Raw genomic sequence first — 26,153 nt, 5'->3', positions numbered from 1 at the left:
AATGCTGGCAGATGGCAGAGCCAGGCTTGGAACCCGCGGAGGTCTAAGTCCAACGCCCATGTTCTCGCTTTTGCTTACTTTCCAGCTCACATTTACATGGAACTTCATACTTTTGAATGCACTTTTACTCACTTGTTATTCCAAGTGATTGGGTGAGGAAAATCTCATATAGCTCAGATACGGGGAAATTGCATTTACGTGTTTAAATGACTGGCCCAGGTGAGGACTGCCGGCCCTGGGGAGTGTGAGCGAGGCTGGCTGGACAACCCAGATGTCCTGAACCCAGGCCAAGGCTCCTTTCAGGGAACCAAGGATGGCAGTGGTAGAGGAAGTGCCACAAGTGGAAATCTTAACCTCAAGCCCTTGTAGGGAAAATGAGTTCATGATCCAGATGACTGTGACTGCAACATGACAAACATGAGGCTAGACAGAGCCATGGCATGACTATTTCGGTTTTCCCTGCTTGTGCTTAGAAATCGTGGCATTTTAGGGTTCAAAGGCAGAAAGAAAACTTAAGGACTGTTTACAGGATGTGTATGTGTGTGTACAGTGTTCTTACACACACACACACACACATATATACACACATACACAGTTGATTCCCATTATTCATGGTGGTTATGGTCTATAAAGTTGCAGCAAACACTGAACAAATGAACACTGAACAATTGATCCTACAGGACATACAGGGTTAGGTTCCTGTAAGCCTCTGCTCACAATATTTTCATCCACTGATTCATACATCACCTTGTGTTATGTGTGTTTCTGTTTAAAGACATCCTATTTAATATATATTGTTGATTCATTAACATTAAACTCAACGCCAACAGTACTATAATTATGCCTGATTACGACTGAATGAAACTTATATACATATGTGTTTTTTTTTTTGCTATAAGAAACATCACTTGGGAAGACAAGACAGCACTACAGCATTACACTTAGGGGGCATTTTAAATAGTGAAATCACCAACAAAATGCACAAAAATTTGTAAGTGTGGCACCAAATAGATCATGGAAAGGATGCTTCCTTACAGCATGGGAGCTGAAACAAGAAGGCAGAATGTTACCCTGTTTGACTCGAAGTTTTCACCGCTCTGCGTGTGTCCATGACTGACCGTGAAAATGCTGTGAGAGTTCATTCTGGGGTTACACATAAATTTTAGCGAGCAGATAAACTGGCAAACGTGGAATCTACACGCTTCCCCTGAATGCCACGTGGGCTGGTGCCTGTCCTCTGCTCTCACTTGGCCTGGCTTCTGAGAAACGTGAAACGCACAGTGACTCTCCTTGCTGGCGGTCTCCCAGCTGCCGGGGAACCTTTTGATTTCTTAACTGTTCCCCTGGGCTCCATTCCTCCGTTTGCTCATTTTCTAATAGTCCCTCTCCATCACCTTGCTCTGGAGCCACCCACTCTCACTCAAAATGCGGACAGTGCCGGGAAAGCTCGTTAAATGAGTCAGCCGAAGAGAACGGGTCCCGTCCAGGTCGCTTGGAGCTGATGACAGCAGCAAACCTGGCCAAGTGGGGGTGTGCGAGACTCCAGGGCTGCTGGACATGTCGTGTTTAGGAGTTGCCACCTCATCCTCCTACAACAGGCAGGACTGTCTGCAGGGTGCCTTGGTGCTGTCACTCATTGCCCCAGCCTCCTCTCAGAAGGACAGCTATCCTGGGCATGCCGGGGGAAGCGTTAGGATACCTGGGTCTGGGCTCATTAACCTGGTACCGTGTCAGTGCCCTTCCCTCCTCCTAGCTCAGCTCAGGCACTGGAGCCAGAATGTCTGGGGGTTGAACCCCAGCTCTGCCATGTCCTGCCCGTGCCTCAGTTTCCTCATCTATAAAATGCAGCTGCTAGTGGTACCTACCTCATAGGCTTGTTACGAGGATTGCACTAAAGGAGTGAAAATGTATATACATACACACCAGCACTTACAACAGTGCCTGCACAGAGTAAGCACAATAGAACATTAGCTTTCATTATTATTATTATTGTTAGTATTATTATTGCTATTCTTATCTCTAAAGTATGACTAAGAGGGACCAAATTATCTCCAAGGTCTTTCCTTCCTGTCCTGTTATTGGGGGACGCTCACTTGCCATGTGGCCTTGGACAAGGCCCTTCTCCTCTCTGGACCTCAGGTTCTTATCTTCAAAGTCAGGTGCTAGGATTCAAGCCCTGACAGCCTGAATCTATGACATAGGATAAGGTGACTTCTAGGGTGGGTTAGTGTGTTATCTTAGCTTCTCCTGGGGGTGTTGGATTTCCTTATTTTAAGAACTTACCCAGAATTTAATTCAATATCCCTCCCCTTTTTTTTCTATTATGAGCAACTCTTATCTCACTTTAGCTAAGTGGTTAAGTACTCAGAATAACAGTTTACATTTGTGGCTGGTTTTTTTTTTTTTTTTTGAGACAGAGTCTCACTCTGTTGCCTGGGCTAGAGTGCCATGGCATCAGCCTAGCTCGCAGCAACCTCAATCTCCTGGGCTCAAGCAATCCTACTGCCTCAGCCTCCCAAGTAGCCAGGATTACAGGCATGCGCCACCATGCCTGGCTAATTTTTTCTATATATATTTTTAGTTGTCCAGTTAATTTCTTTCTGTTTTTTTTTTTTTTTTTTTTAGTACAGATAGGGTCTCGCTCTTGTTCAGGCTGGTCTCGAACTCCTGAGCTCAAACGATCCGCCCACCGTGGCCTCCCAGAGTGCTAGGATTACAGGCGTGAGCCACTGCGCCCAGCCTTGTGGCTGGTTTTTAAAGCTCTTATTCATGGAACCAGCCATATTCCTAAGCCTGGATTGTCTTATTCTATCATCATTACAACCCCAGGAAGGAGGTTATTGTTCCTGCATTAAAGATGAGGAAATTGAGGCACGGAGAAACTTAGCAACTCAAGCAAGGGCACACAGCGCAGTAAATGGTAAATCCAGATTCAAACCGGAAACCTAGACTCCAGATTCTACAAGCTTTACTCCCACACTATACTAGCAGTTGGCCTTGAACTTGACTTCTAATCCTATGATGGTAACACGATACTATGTCATTTCTTTTAATGGACTGCTCATGTTATTGATTAAAACCATAGAATCCCATTATTAGAAGACAATACAGGGGTCATCTCCAGGGTGTTTTAATTGGGTCAGTTATAGGTGACTATGAGAAGCTGAAAGAAACTACGAACCTTTTTCCTGAGAAATGTTCATGTCACGTTCACACATAAACACACATGTTGATTTGTCTCAATTTCAGGGGGTTCAAACATCTTAGGCTAACCTCACATAAGCCTAATCTCTTGAAGCTTTCCCAGTAAGTGTTCGTCTTTGCTCCAGCTGTCCAGGGATAAGAACCTCCTACTGCAAGGGGCTGCCCATTCCAAACTTATTTATCTCTGACTGTTAGAAAGTTGCTGCTTCAATAGGACTGACATCCCATAATTGGGTTCCAACTCTGCCCACTAGATGTGGGCATAGAGTCAGTACAATCTATCTTTCCTTGCAAGCCTCCATGTTTCTGAAGATGCTGGTCATTGTCCTATCTCTAGGTCATTGTCCTACCAGGCTAGATGCCTCTTCCCTTCACTGCTTGGTTCATTCTTCCACACACTAATTTGCCACTGTCCCTCTCAAACACCCACGATTGGTGTACAACCCAGAACGGAATGGACTGACCGGCACAGGGCAGGACTTTCACTTTGTTGTGGATGTCATCTCTACATTAATATACCCTAAGATTGAATTACATTCTTAAATCTTATCTTGTTTTGAAATATAACACAACTATGGAGCGGGGTGCAAAGCAAACATGACAACTCAATGAACTATCACAAAGCAAACACCCACATAACCACCATCCAAGTCAAGAAATACAACGTTGCTCACTTCTGCTTATCTCAATGAGCACCCCGCCACCCAAAATAACTTCTATTCTGACTTTCGTGGTAATTATTTCCTGCTTTTCTTAAAAGTTTTATTACCTAAACGTGCACTCCAGTTAACGATATAGTTTAGTTTCTCTGGTTTTTGAGTTTTATTACATATAAACGGAATTATAGAAATAGGCATTCTTTTGAATGTGAGTTATTTCACAAAATGGTGAGTTTGTGAGATTCATTCACATTTTTATATGTACTTGTAGTTCATTCACTTTTATTGCTTAAAATAGTCCATTTGAATGACTATACTGCGATTTATCAATTCTATTGTTAATGGGCATGTGGGTTTTGGCAGTTACGAACAAAGCTACTATAAACGTGTTTTGGTGCATTCATGCATGTATTTAGCTTGGGTCTACCTCAAAGAACTTCTGTAAAACTTCAGCTTAGTAGATAATATCAAGCTATATTCCAAAGCGATTGTGCCAATTTGTGCTTTGACAAAAAAATTTTGCTTTCTCTATGTTGTGTGTGTATGTGTGTTCTAATTGTTCCATGTCCTCACCAAGACTTAACCCGATTAATCTTTTTAATGTTAGCTATTCTGGTGGTTATATAGTGGCATCTCATTGTGGTTTCAATTTGCATTTCCCTGATGACTAGTGAAGTTGAGCCCATTTTCATTCATTTATTTGGCATTTGTTGATTAGAGCTTTTGGCAGATACTCATCTGACTCATACTGAACTTGTAGCCAAGTGAAATAAAGCCTCTGACATATGACGCTCTTTAGTCATATCTCCCCTATTGATTTCGGCTGGATTTTGAGTTTCCAGAGCAGGTCTGAACATTCTTAATAATAATGGTAGCTATTGTTTCCTGAGTGCTCACTTGTTCCAAGCACTGAGCTAAGGGCTTGACGTACATAGTCTTGTCATCCTCACAGCCCGCCTATGAGGTGGATACTATTATTATCTTCATTGTACATAAGAAGAAGCTAAGGTGGGGGGTGGCCAGGTAACTTATCTAAGGTCTCACGACTAACAAGTGGTGTAACCTAAATTCAAATCAACACCCTTAGCTGCTAGAACATACTGCCTCCAAAGACGGAAACATTTGACTGCTTTAAAAAAACTTTAGGCCGGGCGCGGTGGCTCACGCCTGTAATCCTAGCCCTCTGGGAGGCCGAGGCGGGTGGATCGCTCGAGGTCAGGAGTTCCAGACCAGCCTGAGCGAGACCCCGTCTCTACTAAAAATAGAAATAAATTATCTGGACACCTAAAAATATATATAGAAAAAAATTAGCCGGGCATGGTGGCACATGCCTGTAGTCCCAGCTACTCGGGAGGCTGAGGCAGTAGGATCGCTTAAGCCCAGGAGTTTGAGGTTGCTGTGAGCTAGGCTGACGCCACGGCACTCACTCTAGCCTGGGTAACAAAGCGAGACTCTGTCTCAAAAAAAAAAATAAAAAAATAAAAAAAAATAAAAAAACTTTAAAAATCACTAAACACTGAATAACAAGATGGATGTGTAATTGTTAAAAGGAGAAAATAGTTGCAAAGATGACAAAGGATTAATGTTCTTTGTATGTGAAGAGTTCTCACAAATTAATAAAGGAACAACCACCTCTATAAAAAATGGTTAAATGTTTCTGGGGTCAGATAAATCTGGGGATTTCTGCTTACTTTTCCAAGTACTTGTACTCCCACAACATATATGACCAAATTTATGACTTTGAAAAGTTCTGCACTAAAAACTTACTTTAACACAGAGTTCTCCAAACCTATATGACCCAAATAGACTTTAGCATCCTGAATAATTATAATTCTCAGGAGCATACTTGGAAACACGTTGAACTATTGTCACCACTGCTTCCTCTGGTTTCTAGTCTGGTACAACTGTCAGTAAAGGTAATAAAGTTAGTTAGTTTTTTTCAGGGTTTCTCATCCTTGACACTACAGTACTCCCCCCTTATCTGTGGCTTCAATTATCCTCAGTCAACCTCGGTTTGAAAATGTTAAATGGAAAATTCCCAAAATAAACAATTCAAATCCCTAAGTTTTAAATCGTGCACCATTCTTAGCAGTGTGATGAAATCTTGCACCGTCCCTCTCCATCCCACACGAATCACCCCTTTGTCCAGCGTCTCCACACCATGCACACTGCCCTCTTGGGGGTCACTTAGTAGCCATCTCGGCTACCAGATCGACTGTCGAGGTACTGTGGTGTGCCCTTATTTTACTTCATAATGGCCCCCAAGGACAAGAGTATCGTGCCTAATTTAGAAATTAAACTTTATCATAGGTATGTATGTATAGGAAAAAACATAGTATATACAGGGCTCGGTGCTATTGGAGGTTTTAGGCATCCACTTAGGGCCTTGGAACACATCCCCCACAGATAAGGGATGACATTTTGTGTGGTATAATTCTTTGCGGGGGAAGCTGTTTTATGGATTGTGGAATGTTTAGCAGCATCTTGGGCCTTTACCTGGTAGATGCCAGCGGCCCGCTGCTCAAGTTATAACAACTTCAGTTGTCTCTAGACATGGCCGAATGCCCTTGGGGGGCAGAAGCTCCCCCCGCCACCACTTGTCTAATCTGACTGGCTTCTAAAGGTCTCACGGTGTTCCCTGTGAGTGTGACCCTTTACTCTATTTTGATGTCTGTGCCATGTGACACCGACTGTTCTTTGTTTAATGCAAGGGGTATTGGTCCATCTCTTGCCTTCTGGTCCTCCATGTTTGCTAGGGCTCCTTCAGTCTCCAGGCACGCCAGCCCACGCAGGTCCCTGTGCCACAGGTCTCTTCTCACCAGCTGCTCTTGCTCCTCTCCCTGGCAGCTCTTACTTAACCACCAGGGCCACTGCAGGCCTCCTGCCTGTCTCTCCAGCTCAAGCCTCCATTCTCCTAGGATGCCTTTTCTATCTTCTCATACCCTACATGGGATTAAGATCATTCCTCTGAGCCCCACCCTGTCTGCATGGCCTTCCACAAGGCCCCCACAACACATTCTACTTATTTATTCCTGTGACTACCTCCCCGAGTCCTCGAGGGCAGGGACTGGGTCCTACTGCTCCTCCGATGCTCAGCTCGGAGTAGGCCCCCGGGGACAAAGGAGTAAAGTGTAACTGAGGGAGGTCAGTGATTGCACCCCGGGGCCCTGGGTGGAGTTCGAGCAACGTTGAGCTCACTGGTAGTCTCCTTGTGAGTTTTCTTCCAGGCATGGTCTCCCTGCTTATCTCCAGACAGACTGTATTCCTTCTGGAGAGGAGGTGGATATACTGCAGGAGGGACCAGTTTTGTTTTTCTCTCTCTCAGCCATAAACATGACATCATTTGCTTAGCCAACGTGTCCAGACTGTTCCTGCAAGTTTCCTCATTCTAAACATTAAGGAGAAAAAAGTCCTTTTCCCTTGATCTCAGCATTTTTGCAAACCTCAGTTTATTCTGGTTGGTGGCGGTTTTTATCCTTGGAGATGTGCCCCGTTTTCCACATTTTGGGAGTCCCTTTTGGGCCTGAGTTTCTCAGAGACACCCCCTCCCCTGAGCATGGCATTGATCTCTATCAGTATTTCCTTCATTATATGTCCTGTTGGGGATTATTTTAAACTTAAGAGACAGATTCAATTCTTGGGAACCCTCTGGCTTTACCTGAGCTGCCCAAGAAGGTGGCAGTGGGCAGAGACAAAGGGACAGGTCAGAGGAACACTGATAAGGGGCAACTGACAAGACCTGGGGACCATTTGGACATGGACAAGGGGGAGATGACTCCCAGGTTCCTGTTTTGGGGCAAATGAGTGACTGGTGGCTCCTGCCACAGAGATGGAAGTCACAGGAGGAGGAGGAGGAGGAGGAAAGGTAGGGAGAGCCGGCTATCTGGGGAGCTAACGGGCCTGCTCTGGGATGTGTAGAGTCCGAGGTTTCCCTGGGAGCCAGGTGGAGATGTGGAGGAGGTGACTGGATACTCAGGCCTGATGCTCTGAGAGGCAATGTGACTTGGGTGCCATTGGTGACTGGATGGCAGCTGAAGCCAAGGGAGCCAGGAGGGTGCTCAGACAGTGTGTGCAGGTAGAATAGCCATGGTTAGGGATGGCACAGGAAGAAAAGTCCTTGCAGGGGACCATGAAGAGTGGCCAGAGAAAGAGAGGAGGAAAGCTGGGAGGGGAGCATGCACTGGAGGGAGGGTTTGGGGACAGAAGGGATGGCTGACAGCTTTAAATGAGAAAGAGAGAGAGAGACTGATTCTGTTAAGAACAGAAAAGTGCCTGCTGAATTAGGGACAGAGGATCATTGTGGACAATGGGGAGGGTGGCTTCAGCAGAGTGGAGGGGGCTGGAGATGTATGCAGGGTAGAGGAAGGAATGGGGGGAGAGGGGATGGGGAACAGACAGACATAGGGTAGGAGCAAAAGAGGAGTTCATTCATTCATCCACCTGGCCAAGAAATGGGGTCTCTTGTGTGCCGGACAGAAGCCCCTGTCTTCATGGTGTGTACTTTCGAGGGAGATGGAGTCTGCAGGGATGATTCATTTTAAAGACAGCTACTAGAATTATCATCACTTGAGGTTAGACGGGAACTTCACACACATCAGAGCTGTGGGTCATGCCCCGACCTGCCTGGCCCTTTCCCTTCTCTGCTGCCTGAAGGGGATACGTTTAGGTGGGAGATGATGCAGAAGATACAACAGGGTGGGGAAGAACACAGAGTGAGGTGCAGAATTGTCCTGCCTGGGTGGGCCTATTCACAGTGAGGTTTCTACTCAGTCCCACACTGTTTAGCCCCCGCTGCACTTTATCTAGGGCCCACTGGGCAGGGTGTCGTGTTGGGCTCAGGTCCCTCCAATGGGGATGGCACCAAGGTGGACCGTGGTAGCCTCCCCCAAATTCCCCCCAATGCACCCACACTCCAGCTCTCTTATGTAGGAGTAGAATTTGCCTTTCCTGTGGGGCATATGGTTTGAATGAGGCTGAATCACCTCCGCATTGCCTTGTTGGGGCTGGCACATCAACCCCAGTGTGGTTCCATGAGGTTAGATACAGAGATGCTGGAGAGAAAGACGGTCTTTATTCCTTTGGGATGGCGAGCTTAGGGACCAGGGTGGGTGACTCATAGCCATTTTGGCTCTCTGAAGAAATGCCAGGTAGGGATGAACAGAGCCAAGAGACAGAACAAGACCAAGCTCCAACCTTTTCATCTGAGCTCCTGCATCCAGCTCTGCCCAAATCTATCAAGAACCATCTCAGACGTCCTGATCTCTTGAACTAATCAATTTTCTTTTTCTCTCTAATGTGATTTGGGTTTAGACACTTGCAACTGAGAGAGTCTGACCAATACAGTTTATCAGGATGTCACTTGTGACCGTAAAATACATTATTTACTTTTGCAGAAGCTAACTGACTCCAGGAGCTTCTTCCATGGAGCCATGTGCATTTTCCCCTTTCTAGGTACCTGCCCTGCAGGTGGTAAAGAGATGAGTAAGATGTGAGCTCCCAGCATGCCTGTGGAGATGATGACAGCGACCCCTCACAAGAGATCATGGTCTATAACATGCTTTACATCCACTTCCCTTAAGCCATGATCATGGAGAATGATTAGCTAGCAATTCCAGGTAGAGTTTGCCAAACACAGGCTGAGCCGGAGGGATGTTCTGTGCAAAAGGAGCTCTGAGGAAGGTGGTTGTGTTAGGTCTGGTGGATGGTAGACAGGTGGCAAGGAGGTGGCTGAGGGAGGAGAGCAGGAACCAAACTCTACTGGGAACCAAATTGCAGCTAGGAACTGTTCCCTGGTGGGAACACACAGTAAAAAGTTCCTAGTAACCTTTAACTGACTTACAGCTCCATCTAATTAACATAACGGGTGGAGCTTCGTGGAGAATTCTAGAAAAGACACATGGGCAGGAAGGGAACTGTTATATAATCTACCTTGTTATGTAACCTGCCATGTGATGTGTTATGTAACACCAACCTGTCAATCACCCCCAAAGGCGGGAAACAGCAACCAATCCTGCCAGGGGGAAGGCGGGACAAACCAAGGGGCTTATAAAAGGCAGCACTTGCTCAGCCTCTGGCATCTTTCTCCCCTAGTGAAGACTGACCCGTTTCACTCTCTCTGGAGCATATTTTCCCTTTGTGTAGCTTCCTTTACTTTCATTCTTTCTTTTATGTGATAAACTGTTTGTATTAAGTTGCTCTGTTTGTGATCCCTCGTCACTGGCTCGACTCCGTGCCCGTACTCATTCTTGACACTGGGAGCCGGGGGACCAGGGAACATCCACATAGACGAACCTAACAGTTGGGAAGGGGAGGGAGATGTCCTGTGGGTTCTTTTACCCATGCTGTTCTGGGGGACGGAGGCGGGGGAACAGCTAGGCTGGGAAATCTGTCCGTATATCCACTGTGAATGTAAGGGCTGATCTCATACCTTTCCCATTCCAGCGTGGGCATGTCCCAGCTTGATCACCACGGGGAAGTGTGGGGCTGTGACCTGAAAGAGACAAGAGGAAGTCACTGATAGCATCTCAGAGCATTGCCACCAGGGCGCTGGGCACTGCCTGTTCTGTAGAAAGATCCATTTGTCTGATATCATCAGGAATCCCCACATGAATGCTTTGAGAGATGCCACAGCTCAAACACCCGAAGTGTCAGCAATTTTGGCTTCCAGAAGAAGCTCTGAGCTCTTAAGGCCAGCTTACCTGGGGCATCCACCAATCTGTAGAGAGACAGTACAGTGGTGCAAACCAGTGGGTTTTAAATCCTGGCTTTACGGCTGTGCAACCAGACAAGCCATAGCCTTGATCTGTGCCTCAGTTTCTTCACCTGTCAAATAGGGATGATAATAGTACCCACCCCACCGGGTTGCTGCAAAGATTGAGTGAGTTATTACACGAGTAGCACTCAGTGAATGGCAGCTTCATCATTCCCTGCAACAGCACTTCAACTACCTGGAAACTCTCATTACCTCCCTTAAGCCTGTCCAGGCTACTGTACGCCGTTTCCTAGTAACACTAGCCATGCCTGCCACCAGCACAGACCTTTAGTGGCTGCACCATGTCGGGCTCCGTGCTGAGCGACTGCCCTGTATTTTCTCCTTTAGAGAGTTACATTTACGAGGGCAGCAGCCTTGCCTGGTTGGTCCCCTGTTGCGTCCCCAGCTCCTAGAACATTGCCCGATCCAGGGGAGGTGCTTCAGTCAGTCCTCTCGGCAGACTCCTGAGGTGTGCACACTTCTCCCTGTGACAGGCGGGGAGAGCTGGGATGGAAAGATTGTGTGCCCATCCACACTCGCCGTCACCTCCCTAGGGAGCCAGGGAGCCAGGACTCTAACCTAAGCTGTGCTTTTCCTGTTTCATGTGTTTGTATACTGTTTGAGATGTGTTTGCTTGGTTTCTAGAAGTACATTTTGAGTTGCTTGAAGGCAAAGGTTATCCCTCCTATTTATGTAGCGATGATATCACTCCCTTCACTTGGACCACTCCCAGCCAGGGGTCATTATGACCCACTCCCCTGCACAGTCTGCTGACAGCGCTGTCTGTCCTTGTACACTGTGGGCCCCCCGAGGAACCCAGCCCTGCCGTCCTGGTGTCTAGAGCCCGGTCTGTCATGAGGTAGCCGCTGTGCCACTGCAGAAGGGCTGGCTGTGGGTTACAAAGCCATTCTGTGACCATCGTCTCATTTTCCCCCCACAATGGCCCCTTGAGGCAATCGGGGAAGGAATTTTATTACCATTTTAGAGATAAGAAAGTCGAGACCCAAGTCAGTTGCTGGGGAGGGGTGGAGCTGTAACTTGAACTTGGATCTGTCAGCGTCCAAGCTTGATGTGAACAGTTCCCGTTAAGGGATAGCATGAGGACGGCCTGCAGTAGCCGTTGAATAAGTTTTATCTTCCCCTGATTTCAGGCTAAAATGTATCATACCCTGGTGTCTAGGGTGAATAAATATTGTGTTTAAAGAAAAGCAATATTTGATTTTGATTCCAAAAGCAATATGTACTCACTATAAAAAACTTGAAAAATATAACAAAGTGTTAAGTATAAAGAAGACAATAAAAATCATCTTCACACTTCTAACAGCTTTGGTGTATTATCTGCTGGTCTTTTACAAAAATCTATATTTGTTTTTCTCTTGATTTATTCTGTTTTTACAAAATTGGGAGTATAGTGCGTATTCAATTTTGTTTCCTGCTTTTTCCACTTAATATTCTGTGATGAGATGCATCTGGTGGCTACTATTTGTTAGTTTAATCGTTATCGTGAAATAGTTCATGTGTGAAAAAAGCCTTAAAAAGAGATGACTATGAACATCATCTTGCTTAGGAAATAAAACATTGCCTGAACAGCTGAAGCTCTGATAAATTTCTTTCTGATCACAGTTCCTTCTCTTCTCAGAGGTAACCATCATATAAATTCTGTATTTATTATTCTCTTGCACATATTCGTAAGTTTACTGTTATATACCATTCCCAGGTAATATATATCATACATTTTTAAATTTATGTGAGTAGTATCAAAAAATCTATTCTTATACAACTTTTTTGTGCACATTATGTTTGTGAGCTTCACATACGCTGATACGTATAGCTCTGATTCATTTTTATGGCTACATATTATTCCATTCCATGAACATATCACCATTTATTTATTTCCTGCTGATGAACATTGAGGTGGTTTCTATTTTTTCCAATCATGAACCATACTACTACAAACATCCTTGACCATTACCCCCTTTGAACATGCTGGAGAGTTCTCTAGGGCACATGCACAGGGGTGGAACCACTGAGTCTGGGGAATGCTCGCCTAAATATTGCCAAACTGCTCTCTAAATACGCTCTCAGGGGCAGGGATAGAGCTTCCAATATTTGTGGTCAAAAGACTTATAATTCATCAATCTGACTAATGTGAAGTGGAATCAACGGGTGCATTTTCACCAAGGGGCTTCTGTTATCTGGCACAATCATCACACCCAGCCACCCTTGCAGACCTTAGGTAGAACTGCTTCAGTTTCCATCTCATTTTCAGGTGGAGCTCAAGGACAGGGGAAATGGGTGCTCTCTCCCCTCCCCCCGAGCCTGGTCATGCTGCACTGGTGGGAAGTGGGAAGAGCGTGGATGCTGGAGGGTCAGCAGCTCTGTCATGCCACTCAGTCTCTGTTTAATCCTGGGCTACATATTTAATCTCTCTGAACTTCACGTTTCTAATCTGCCAAGTGGGGATGATCATGCCTAACTCGCAGAATTTTGGGAGGAGGAAGAAATAAGGAATGTAAAACTGCTTAGCATCAAGCGGTGCTAAAACCTGAAGTATAAAGTAGAAGCAAGGGCAGGAAGGCGTTGACTGTGGCTCTGCAGGGGTGAGGGGAGAGATCGGGGATGACTGGATGGTTGAGGAAGGAGAGCAGACGCTCTGGCCTGGCAGCATCTGCTGAGAAGGGCAGGGATGGCATGAAGTCTGACCATGCCAGAGGGTGCTGGCAGAGGTGATTACCAGTTGGCAATTTCAATCTGAAAGAATCTAATCAATAACCTTACTGAACCCCCATGTTGTTGTGTTGTGGTAGGTAGAATTTCTAGGAACGTCCCCCAAGATGTCACCCCCTAGTCACTGAAGCCTGTGGGATGATATTGCCATACAGTGTTATGTTACACGGCACAGATGACGTTAAAATAGGGACATCATCTGGATGGGCCTAATCTGATCACACAAGCCCTTAAAAGCAAAGAACTTTCTCAGGCTGGTGGAAGAAGAGGGAGTCAGAGAGATTTAAAGCATGAAAAAAATTCGACACGCTGTTGCTGTTTTGAGACGAAGGGGGCCATGAGAGAAGGAATGTGGGCAGCCTCCACGCGCTGAAGGCAGCCTCTGGCTGACGGCCGGTAAGGAAATGGGGACCTCAGACCTATGGTCACTGTAGGTACCGGATTCTGCCAATAATGAGAGTAACCTTGGAAGAGAATCTTGAGCCCCAGAGGAGGATGCTGCATGCAGGTACCTTGATTTTGGCCTCACGAGAACCCTGTCATGCCACGCTGGGCTTCTGGCGTGCAGAACTGTCAGATAATAAGGAAGTGCTCATCTAAGCTGCTAAATTTGTGGTGATTTGTTAGGGTAGCAATAGAAAACTAACACACGTGTCTTTACAGAAACCAAAGCCCAAGGAGTGACGTGATTGTTTTCATGATGCACAATAGCACACCCAGAAGTGGAGCTCGTGTGTTTTGACTGTCAAGCAAGCACTCTCTCCACCAAGGCACACTTCTCGGGGGAGCATGTGCATCTCTGGCGTTTGACAAATGCTTTTCCACCATGATAATGATCAATAAAATAATATCAAATCAAATCAATTCAGAGGGCACTAACTGAGCGAGAACTACGGGCTAGCTCCGGGTTTTGAGCTGTGTAGGACACACAGAAGGTTGAGACAAGAATTTTGCCCATCAAGGGCTTCTCATCTGGTTGATACGGAGCAAAGAAGCATGGCAGGCCGGTGGGAGGGGTTGGAGCCATGCACGAGTCTCCATGGGAAATGGAGGCTCTGACAAGGACAGAATCCCCCCAAGGGGTGAATGGTGCAGAGTTCGGTGGTCTTCCCAAGGTGGGTGCTTAGATTCTTCATGACCCCTAGTAAACAAAGACCCATAGGAAGGAAGGATTTATTTTATGATACTTAACATGATTTTATCTGCAATAAAGCTATTTTGGACATGCTTGCTAAACAGACTTAGATATTTGAACTGAGTGCCTTTCTCCAGCCTGCTAAAATAAAATCAGAGAAATATATTAGTCGTCAGAAATAGTGGGAGTAGAAGCTGTATCTGGATTTATAGGACACAGAAAGCCAATCTAGAAAAATCTGAGCATTTTTAAGATATTTCAAAGAAAACATTTCAAAAATTCATTTAAAACAATGAGTTTTCATGATACTAGGGGAAAATTTTCTTTGCCATTTTTAACTTTGATTCGCTGGAAATGGCGTTCTTCTTACAAGCACGTATGACTGCAAGACTCTGGGCTGGTGCTAAAGAGAAAGAAGAGCCAATTTGGGACAAGATTACTGGGGGCCTTGAAAGCCAAAGGGAAAAGTTCATTGCTTGGGTGGACCGTGGGGCAGTACGACGGTCCGAGAGCAGGAGAGTGACCTGCTGGCCGGGGGCAGGATAGATTTGTACCAGGGGAGACTGAAGGGCCAGAGACCAATTTGGGATTGATTATAACAAACTCTAAGTGCCTCTGGTTGGGCCTTGACGGGGAAGGGGACAGTAGAGGAAGCGGGGGCACTCCCAGGAGCTTTTCTTTTTTCTTTTTTGTAAAGTGACACTTCTTTATTGAAATAATAGTATTAAAATGACCATAGAAATTCAAGATGAGAATTGTCTGCAATCTCATCAGCTAATCAAATCAGTGTTTGTATTGGTGCATATTACTTTATAATCCTCATTTGTATGTCCAATAAAGCACCACAGGATATTCTATAATAATATTAGAGATAGAATTTTACATCTATCTTCTCACTTAAAATGATACCATTACGTGTTTTTCTATTTTTGCTGCAGACTTTTCTTGTATCTTTCTCTACTCTCCTTCCCCAGGCCAGGAATTTTTTTTCAAACATTTCTCTTATCACTTAATATCACACCATACACACCCCTTCTCCCATGGCAATAACTACGGTCCTAACCCAGTAGCTTTTTGATAGCTGCATGATCTATGCATGTACACGAGCTGCAATTCTTCAGTTATTTTCTATTAATGGACACTTGTGTTATACATTTTCTCTCTCGCCCCTCCTACTTAGCAAGACTTCACTAACCATCTTTGTACACATCTTTATGAGCTAGTGCTTTAATTCCTAGAGGCCAGGCCTACAGCTTTTCAAAGGGGGAAGCAGTAGAATTTGGAGACATTCTTAAGGTTTCTGAAGTCAGTGGTTAGAGCTCAAGAAGTGAAAGTGGGAGCCACGGTACTGCACGCATTGTATTACCCCCAGGCTGATAATGATGACATTTATTGAGTGTCATGTCAGGAATGGGACCAAGCACTTTATATATGTTAGCATCCTTTCCCTCCCCCACACTGTGTGTAAGGAGAAGCTATTTGCCCAGGGTCAGACAGTGAAGAGTGGTGCAGCTGCTCCCCTGCCACCCCTGTCGCCTGTCTTCGCCCCGTCGCCCTCCCCCCTTCCAAGCTGTTCGAATGGCTTTCAAAGGCCATTCCCATTTCCACTCCTCTGCAACGTGCCAGCCCCTCCCCAAACACAGACAGGTCACGGAGGACAAAAAACATCTTGTCGGGGCTATTTTCTCTCTTCCCTTCCCAACAATAGTTTTATTTAGTTCCCGTGGGGACGGCGAGGTCTGCACCAGCCTCTCACAGGCTCCTTGTCCCGCTCACATGCCCCGGGGCACTCCAGAGTTCAGCACTGCCCCATGGCGTGAGAGGCCCGACATCCTGTTCGAAGGGGCAGATCAATTTTGGAAAACAGAGATCCCCACCCTGATAAGGGCTTTATTCAAAAGTACTCAAAGAACCCAAATAAGTGGAGGCGGCCCAGTGCTCACGCTGGGTGTTCCCTTGGGAGGATTAGAGCCAGAACAGTGCGCGACCAGGTCAGTGTTGTACCAACCTCCTCCTCCTCCTCTCCAACCAGAATCGGAGAACCAGGACTTCAGGGTGGTCTGGAGCAGTGCCCGCCACAGGAGGCCATTCCCCCTACATTCTTGACTCTGGAGACTTAAATACATACAGTGTCTGGTCCTGGCTAAGTGATGGGAAAAGCAAGGCCAAGAAGAATCTGGCAGAGGAAATCAAAGACTGAAGAAGTCTGGGAAGCTTCAAGGAGGCGTGGGCCTCCATTCCCTGCCTACGAGGCTCCACCTGAGCTGCCTGGCACCTCCCTGTTCTGTTTCATCTTGTGTGTCTCCCTCCTCCCCATCCCAACTTCTGCCTTCCAGCCATGTTCTAACCCACTGGCCTTTTTGCGCTCTACTGAATGGACCCTGCTCCCTCCAGCCACAGGGCCTTTGCACATGCTGCTCCCTTCCCCTGAAAGACTCGTCCTCACACTCTTTCCTAGGCCAGTCCCTTCTCATATTTCATGCCTCAGCTGAAATGCTCTGTCCCCGGAGAGTCCTCCCTGGCCACTGGTTTAAAGTAGGTGCTTTCTGTTATCTTCTCGACTGACCCCGAACTCGAACTCTCCCTTCTTGGTGCCAGCCACCATTGCAATTATATGTCCATTTCTCCACCCCCTATAGGTGCTCTGAGGGTAGAAGCCTTTGCTGTTTTGTTACCACTGTATCTCCAGGCACCACACGGGGCCCTGCACACAGCAGACCGCATGGGTGTTAGACGAAGCCTCCCACGACAGGTGGGAGATGTCCCATGCAAAGAGTCAGAAAGAACTGGGGGACAAGGAGCTGATAAGGTTGATTCAAATGGAAGGTTTGTTGGGGAGGCAGTGGGGATTAGGGAGGACAGAGGGGGGTCACAAGCTTGTGGGGGCCCCAGCACCAGAGGTAGGAGTCTGGACATGGGGCTGCAGAGGGTTTGGATACTGTGAGGCAGATGTGCACGAGGCAGGTTTGAGGAAGGTTCTTCTGGAATCTCTGGTAATGACAGGTCCCATTTTTTAGTGCTCGCCAGGCACGGTGATAACCACTTTGCATATGTTGCCTCGTTTATGCCTCTTGACAGTTCTATGGGGTAGCTCCTATTTCTGCTCCATTTTATGTGCAAGGAAATAAAGGCAAAGAGAGGTGAAGTTTCTTGTCTAAGCTCACTCACAAGGAAGCGGAGGAGCTAGGGTTCAGCCAGGGCCGCTGCCCTTGCTCCGCGTGGTGCCGCCTCTGGACAACCCGGCTGCGGCCATCGAGTGTTTCCCGTGTGCCCAGAACTGGGTCCACGCATTTGATTTCACTGGAATGTGTGAGTAGGGGACAGCAGACCTGTTAGGACAGGACCGGCTACTGTCACAACTGAGCAGGGCAGGGCAAGGCGGCAGCAGTGTGGACTTTGGAGCCAGAAGGACCCAAGTTCACTTCTGGTTCCCACACTTATGGCTATGAGCTCTTGGACAAGTCACTGGCCACTCTGTGACCAGTTTCCGCATCCCCCAAATAGGAAGATCACTGGGATCCCACTGATGGATGGGAGGAATCCACGTTATGCTGGGTGCCGGTCACAGAGGAGTTGGTCCCTGCTGGTGGAGAGGCTTGAAAGGCAGTAGGGGATGCCCAGGGTCTGGCACGGAGGAGGATGGCAATGCGCCCTTGCTCCTGTCCCCTCCACGTCAGGGGCACGTCAATGGCTGATCAGTCGCTCCTTGGAAGCAGGAAGGGGAGGGAAGGGGGAAGGAAGCCTGAGGCCCAGGTTGTGAACAGGGAGCAGGATGACGCCTTTGACAGAAATGGGGCAGCTCGGAAATGGGGTTTGTTACAGGCATTTAAAAAAGATACCTTCAAAGCGAGAACAGAAACATCCGGACAGCTGCTTAATAAAGCTTAACCTTGGTATGTTGTATCTGACAGGCTCTCCTTGGAATTTTAAGCACTGCACGTAAAGACGCTGCTGTCAGGAGGGAGCAGAATGGGCAGAGTGACCTTTGAAAGTCCTTTCCAATCCCTTCATGCTGTGACAAATCTACAAAATGCCACCTAGATGAATAAACATGTAAAGACAAAATATGTCAAGACAAACCTCCCACCCTTGGCTTCCGGGACTCTGAATGGTCTGGCCCCATCTTACCCCGGCTCCCCCATCCGCCTCTCTGTCCCAGCCTCATTGGCTTTCTCACTGACCCTGACACCAGCTCTGCTCCCTCTGGCCACAGGGCCTTTGTATGTGCTGCTGTCATTGCCTGGAACACAGTCCCTGCTCCTCTTCATTCAGTCAACTCTTACCCATGCTCCAGCTGGCAGCTCCCCTGTCACTTCCCCAAGGAGCTGGCTTTCTCCTTCCTGCCTAGGTCACAGCCTGCTCACCTCTCTCTCCTTAGCTCTTCTGCCACTTTTGAATTCACCTGTGCGATTGCTCGAGGAGCCGCGATGCCCTCACTAGACTGTAAGCTCCACGAGAAGCTGGGGGTCTGTGTCTGCTGCTGCTCATCGCTGGACACGCAGGCCCCTCCTGAGTTACAGACCTGCCCCTGACCCGACCCCCAGGTGGACCCGCGGGCACCTGCAACTCAGCATTTCCAAACAGCTGCACAAACTGCCCGCCAAAAGTGCTCTCTCCTCTTCCTGGACCCCAGCCTCAGTCAACGAACGGTCTCACCACCCACCCCGGTGAGATCCTGCCTGCCTTCCTCCTTCTCATACCTGCCCTAGACCCAGGCCAGGCACACAGCAGGGCCGGGGGAATGTTTGGGGACTGAGGCCTGCGGTCTCACTGCCCAGCCTGAGGCCCTCTGCCCTTGTCATTCCACCTCTGAACCCTCAGCATCGCTGCCTCCTACTCTCAGTGTGTCTTGGAAAAATACTGGTAGCATATTTAGAAAAATTAAACTCAACCTGCCCTACCAAAAACCAAACATTCCTTTCTCTTACATTTCCTGTTTCCCTGAGAAACGGAATAGCCAAAAATAAACAAACTGATAGGATGGCAATATTGGTCTGCAAATACGCTTTTCTTGGTCTTGCCCGTGTGATATTTATGGTGTAGGACAGGCTCAGTCTTTCATGAGGTTCCTCCTGGGTGACGTTCACAGCGCAGACAGCATCCCCAGCCAGACTGTGACTCTGAATGAGCCTGAATGACGGGGTGCGGAAGACCAGCAGGGCCCCTGCATATGTGCAGCCACAGGATCTCACCCCCTCTGGGTTTGCCCTGTCATTTACTTTCCCTGACAGTCTCGTTCCCGCCCCAGCTCCAGGTGGGGAATAGCCCCATTTCCACGTCAGATGATCCTTGACATGGGAAACTCCTGTTCCTCTACTTAGTGACTTCAGAAAACAGCTAAATAGAATTATACTATGCCAGTCTCCACATGTCTTTGCTTCAGTTTGTGTTCACATATATGGTTTCAGATTAAAGATAAGCCAGGTGTGGTGGCTCATGCCTGGAATCCCAGCACTCTGGGAGGCTGAGTCCGGAGGTATTGCTTGAGGCCAGGAGTTCGAGACCAGCCTGGGCAATAGAGAGAGACCCCATCTCTACTAAAAATAAAACATGTTAGCTGGGTGTGGCGGCGTGTACCTGTAGTCCCAGCTACTCAAAGGCTGAGGTGGGAGGATCGCTCGAGGCTGCAGTGAGCTAGGATTATACCACTGCACTCCAACCTAGGCGACAGAGCGAGACTCTGTCTCTAATTAAAAAAAAAAAAAAAGATTAAAGATAAATGTAACATTTTGTTTAATGGCACTATTATTGGTGTTGCATAGAACAGGTGCCATTTTCTCTGGCAAAGGGTGATATCATTTCCTCTGGTTCAGGGAAACGCTATTCGTGGACCGCCATGGAATGAGGTGGAAGATGGGATATAGACTTGAAGCCAGACAGACTCGGGTTTAAATACTGTTAGTGTCACTTCCTACAGGAAGTAGTTTCTTAGCCTCTAAGTCTTAGTTATTTTGTCTGTAAATGGGAATAAGCACAGCAGAAATTCAGGTTATTGTGAAGATTTGAGTTTACATGTAAAATGCATGTTACGTATATCTGGATCTTAGCTGGAAAGTCTTTAGGGGTTACTGTAAACTGACAATCACTTAAAATCAATACCAAAAACCCCTCAAATTACCACCTGATACAGCGATGACCATTTCTTTTTTAAAGTTTTCCATTTTGTACTATTTATTGTAAATATCTGTTTTGAAGTTATTTTAAAAGTTACCATTAAATTGATATAATAGATTTGTCTGATATTCCTCATATATAGAATGATTCTATGTACTTATTTTCCTGTGCAGAAATAGACTCAAACTCTGATGATGGCACCCTGTCTGGTTTTTAGCCTATAAATCTTGTATAACTTTTTATTTAGTCTAGTGGAATCTGACTCACCGTAGCTGCAGAGATGCTGCCTGAATTTTTAAACTCCTTAAAGCTGTTATTTTATAGCTTTATTGAGATAAAATTCACATACCATAAAACTCACCCTTCTTAAAGTGTACAAGGCAGTGCTTACAGTCTACTCAAAGAGTTATGCAACTACCACCCCTAATTTCAGAAAGTTTTCGTGACTCGAAAAAAAACATATTATTATTCCTTCCCCATTTCTCCGGGGCTCCCTCTCGCCCCTGACAACCAGTGGTCTATTTTCTGTGTCTACAGACTTGCCTAATCTGGACATTTCATACACATGGAATCTATAATAGGTGTCTTTTGTGACTGCCTTCTTTGACTTTGAATGTGTTTTCAAGGTTCATCCCTGTTGTAGCTTGTATCAGAACTTCATTTCTTTTTATCGCCACATAGTATTCCACTGTATGGGTGGTGTCTGACTTTTAAATATAATTTGGAATGACCTGGATATGTGTTTCCAGTGACTGCAAACCATGAAGGCAAATGAATATCCTACAAGTTTTGAGAGCACTGGTAATGCTTTGGCAATGCCTTGGATCAGAAATAATTACAAAACCCAGCTAGGCCTCTCATGAGTTTCTAACACTTGGGAGCAAGGAGGAATTTTCCTGGTGAGCCAACACTAGCTTGCTGGTGCTGGGGCATCCTGTGTTGCAAACCTTGTCGGCCTCACTCCTCACTGTGTCTTCAGCCCTTTGCAAGCAGAGGGCTCGAGCTAGACCTTTAGTACTATTGGGGTGGGCAAGATCTCTGCTATGGCTCTTCCTACTGACTTTAGCATCCCATGAACAAGTTAATAAAGAGAAGGGCTAAGAGGGGAGAATATTTAGGGGCCTCTGACGTGATAAGAAATGTATGTTTGGTTTCTGCCCCCAGTTCCTGACACAGAGTTCCTAAAACCCTTGTAATTTCCTGAAGGATACAGATGCTGGGAACATCTTTTATTCTAATGAGGCAACTCTTGGTGGGGTCGTGGATAGCTTTGGAATGGGGGATGTCACGAGACGGACCAAGCAGTGATGAGAAGCTTAGAACTTTCAGCTCCACTCTCTGTCCTCCGGGGAGAAGAGAGGGGCTGGAGACTGAGTAATAATGGATCACGCCTCTATAAACATTCCTAAACTACAAGGTTGGAGAGCTTCTGAGTTGGTGAACACGTCCATTTGCCGGGAGGGTGGCGCACCCCAACTCCATGGGGACAGAAACTGCTGTGCTTAGGACCCTTCAGACCTCAGCCTATGAGCCTGTTCATGTGCTTGAATGTAAGTAAAATGCCTCCCCATGTAAGCCATTGTGGCAAAGTATCAAACACAAGGAGGGAGTCGTGGGAACCCCCGACGTGTGGCCAAGTCAGATAAAAGTATAGGTACCCTGGGCGCCCAGTGCTTGCACCTAGCGGAAGCGGGGGCAGTCCCGTGGGGTCTGTGCTAACTCCACAGTTAGTGTCAGAATTGAATTGATTGCAGGACACCCAGTGGGTGTCCACAGGGAATCGGACAATTGCCTGGTACGGAAAACCCACACATTTAGTGTCCGAAGTGTTGGGAGCAGAGAAACAAGTATCAAGAATCATTGGTATTGGGTGCCCATGACCAGGGAGAAAGGGAGAAATTCATGTCTGGTTCTCCCTCTGCCTTACAAGACCCTTGCCCCCTCCCTTCCGAAAATGACCTTGATTTTCCAAATGCTCTTATGCCGTGGCTAACTTTGAAGCCATTCAGACAGGAAGCTTTGAAGCATGGACTTAATCCTACCAACAAAGCTAAAATTAGATTTGCCCTTATGTGCTTACCTGCATGTTTATTTCCATGCCGGTACACACTCTGTTCACTGCTTGCCCGGCATGGAGCAGGTGCTCAGTGAGTATTCGGTTGAATTCATTGAGTGAATGTAGGAACGTCGAGTGCTGAGAGCTATATAAACGTTAGCTGCTATTATTATTAGCACCATCTGAGCCCAAAGGGAAAGACAGACAAGGCTCACTCCAGCTCCTTCCTGGGCCTGGGGTCAGGCAGTGCTGCGTGGACACAGCAGAGGGATTTGCTGACCCCTTGAGGGTTACCCCAGCCACCGAGTCCTCCAGTCCTCTTCATTACACTACGCCAGGGTCTGCCCTGACCAGAGAGAGAGAGATGAGCCCTGTCCTACCTGTGGCTGTCAGGCAGGGACTCACAGACCAACCAGTGCAAGAGTTCCCTCATTGTACAAAGGGGGAAACTGAGGCCCACGAGGCAGAGACTGTGGGCAGGGTGCCATTTCCAGTGAAATCCTTCAATCTCCACTGCACTCTGTCTTTGCAGATATTATTAATGAGATACACAAGGCAAAGGGCATTGCTTCCACTTTATAAACAAGCAAACTGAGGCACAAGCTTATAAAAGGAAGCCATGAAACCAAGCCTTAAACTTGGGGCAGAGCCCCCTTCCAAATCCAGAAGTAGCTCTGTTCCATCCCATCTTCTCCACTTTAAAATATTTTCATGGAACACATACTGTGCTTGCCCAGATCCAAAGAGCCTTTTATTCTGCAAATTCCAGACAAATGCTGAAAAAAATACTGCCAATGGGAAGCATGGTCGGACGGACGCCTAAAATCTGCCCCCAGCATTTACTGGTAGCTGACTGTGGTAGATGCCCTGCTAAGCATTTATGTCCTTTCGTCCTCCAAATGACCCTTGAGAACTACCAGGGTAGGGAAGCGGGGTTGGGGAGGGGACGACAGACGCATGGAGTCACAGAGGCCTTAAGAGCAGGGCCTCCCCTCTTCCCAGCCGAGGGAGTTGGCCAGGTGGAAGCGCGGAGGGAGCCATGGAGGAACGCTGGCGCTAATGAAGGAACGACAGTTCTTCTGAAAGGTTGGCCCCAAAGCCGCTTTCAACACCTCTGTGTTTGAAACATCACTCCAGTGTTCAGAGAAGATAGAAAACAGGCTTCTTCCCCCCGCTCGTCTGCAGGGAGTGGAGATCTGGGGAGAGGAGGCCGGTCTGGGGCTGCATCTGCGGCACTGGGGGGAGGGGTGCCCAGCTGGGACAGGGACGGCATCTCGGTGACAGGGTGGAGGCAGATCAACAGGCCAGGGTCTCCATGGCTTCTTCAGGTGAAGGAAGCATCGCCTGGGTCGTGTCTGCCCTGGCAGATGGAGCCTTCCCGGGCACCCGAGGTTTCCAGGGACCGCGGATGACAGGAGTTCAGTGCGAGCTGGCGGGGAGAGAAGGGCACTGCCTGGATCCCAGCCAGGAGCAGGAGGGGATGAGACAGGGCTGAGCTTCTGTGGAGGGGACCTGCGGGGAGGGAGCCGGGGGTCCCAGCCCTCTCTCCTGCGAGGGGGCAGGAGGTGAGGGGGGCCGGGCTGCACAGTGCTCCGCTGCAGGACGGGCAGGAAACTTCCAGTATCTCTCACACAGGGGAAGACTACTGGGACCCTGACAAGACTGGGGCCCTTTTAAGGAAGGAGTCATTGCTGACACCTGACCACCGAGGCCAGCAATTATTCCGTGTCTCCATGTGGGGCTCTGCCAGAGGAGCTGCACAGACCCATCTCATTTAACCTGCACGAGAGCCCGCCCTGGTGCTAAGTATTAGCCTAATTCACAAGCGGGAGCACCGAGACTCAATTAAGTAACTTGTCCCCGTGAGGCTGAAGCCAGAATCCGTGCTTGGGGACCAGCTTGCCTCTGACACTGGCCCCGGGGCACACAGAGAGGGCCAGATGCTACCCTCAAGGGGCTTATGGGCTGGTGGGGGATGATTTCCACTCAGAAATGTAAACATTTGAGAGAATGAGGAAGAAAATGCCGTGAGAGTGACCATCTGTGGGGGAGGGGAGGTTGTTGCAAGAGGTACCATGGACAGTAGACAAGGTGACATTTGCATTGGGCTTTGCCGGTCAAGCAGGAGTTTGCCAAGGAGAGGAAAGGGCATTCCAGGCAGAAGCATACACAAGGGGAAAAAGGCACAAAGGTGAGAGAGTTCCTGGAGGATTCAGGAAACATCGGGAGACCACAAGCATGGGAGGTTGGTGGAGGGTGCCCTGGGAGGGCAGGGCTGGCCAGGGCTTGACGTTTAAGAAGAACCTCAAATATTGATTCTTTAATGCTCTCTCCAAATGCGGGTGGACACACAGTCCTTGCACTCTGTGTGTGCGTGTGGATGTGGGTGTGTGCTGAAAACATCGGTTGGTTAAATGTACACACTAAAACTGCCCCACAAATTTGGTTATCCTGTTTTGGCATTTTTTCCTCAACAAATTTGGAGCCTCAAAAAAAAAAAAATGAACTCTCTTCATCTTTCAGAAATACATACTGAAGTATTTTCAGATGAAAGGACATAATGTCTTGGATTTGCTTTAAAATAATCCAGCGTGGGGTGGCAGCGGGAGCCGGAGGGGCATGGGGGGCACGTTCCGGGCTGGACACCGGCTGCGGAGGCTCCGCATGTTATGCTCTCTGCTTTTGTGTACCTTTGAACATTTCCACAAGAAAAAACAGGTTTCTTTTAAGAGACAGACGCCCTCACTCTTAGTGGTCCGGGAGCCCCAGGAGGTTCCCTGCAGTGAGCGAGAAGGATGGATGATGGGGGGCGGCGGGGGGGGGGGGACCCAGAGCTGAAAAGTAGATTGAAGCCAAATTGTAAAAAAGCCTCGTAAACTATTCTGAGAGGTTTGGATTGAATCCTGCGAATAGTGGGAAGCCCGGTGAAGAATTTTTAGTAGGGGAATGACACCACTCGATTCTCGTTTGGGAAGGACCCCTCTGGCCGGTGCCTGGGGACACGGAAGGTGTGTGTGGGGCCCGGTCGGGAGGGGACCCAGCCGCGCCCAAGGTCTGCGGAGAGCAGGCTGGCTGTGAGCCTCAATGGTCAAGCTGCCTCCTCCTCCACGCTGGCCCCAGGCTGTGCCGGGAGGGAGGAGGACCAGGCTAAGGGAGTGGCGACAGGATAGACGGGAGGAGAAGTGGATCTGAGCAAGACATTTTCTATTTCTGTCTTCCCAGCATCACACTCGACCGTGATCACTTATCACCGTGAGCAATTGTTTCTCGTGGTATGTCAATAAGGATCTCGCTGGCTGGACGAGGTGTGGCCAGGCCATGCCCCTCTCGGCCCCGCCTTGTCCCCAGAGCCTGGCACCGTGCCCGTCCACAGCCCACTGTGGACTGAGCAGATGAAAGTGGAGCGTGGGGCTCTCCTATCACTAAATCACTAGGTCTTTGTTGAATGAATGAATAAACCCAGCACAGTGCCTGACACCGGGTAGTAAAGCAGCCCCTCAATAAATG

General features: G+C 47.7%; 1 protein-coding gene across 1 annotated transcript in view; it reads right to left on the bottom strand.

Annotated features, from left to right (window-relative positions):
- The window catches only part of SYN3 (synapsin III), a 409,534-nt gene that overhangs the window by 56,247 nt on the left and 327,134 nt on the right, over positions 1-26,153 (bottom strand). Inside the window, exon 7 of the mRNA XM_045553009.1 lies at positions 10,291-10,353. Within this exon, the coding sequence (XP_045408965.1) occupies positions 10,291-10,353 (63 nt within the window). The remainder of the gene's footprint in view (positions 1-10,290; positions 10,354-26,153) is intronic.

This window comes from Lemur catta, chromosome 6 (assembly GCF_020740605.2).
Source record: "Lemur catta isolate mLemCat1 chromosome 6, mLemCat1.pri, whole genome shotgun sequence".
Taxonomy (NCBI): Eukaryota; Metazoa; Chordata; class Mammalia; order Primates; family Lemuridae; genus Lemur; species Lemur catta.
This window is presented reverse-complemented; position numbering and strand designations above follow the sequence as displayed.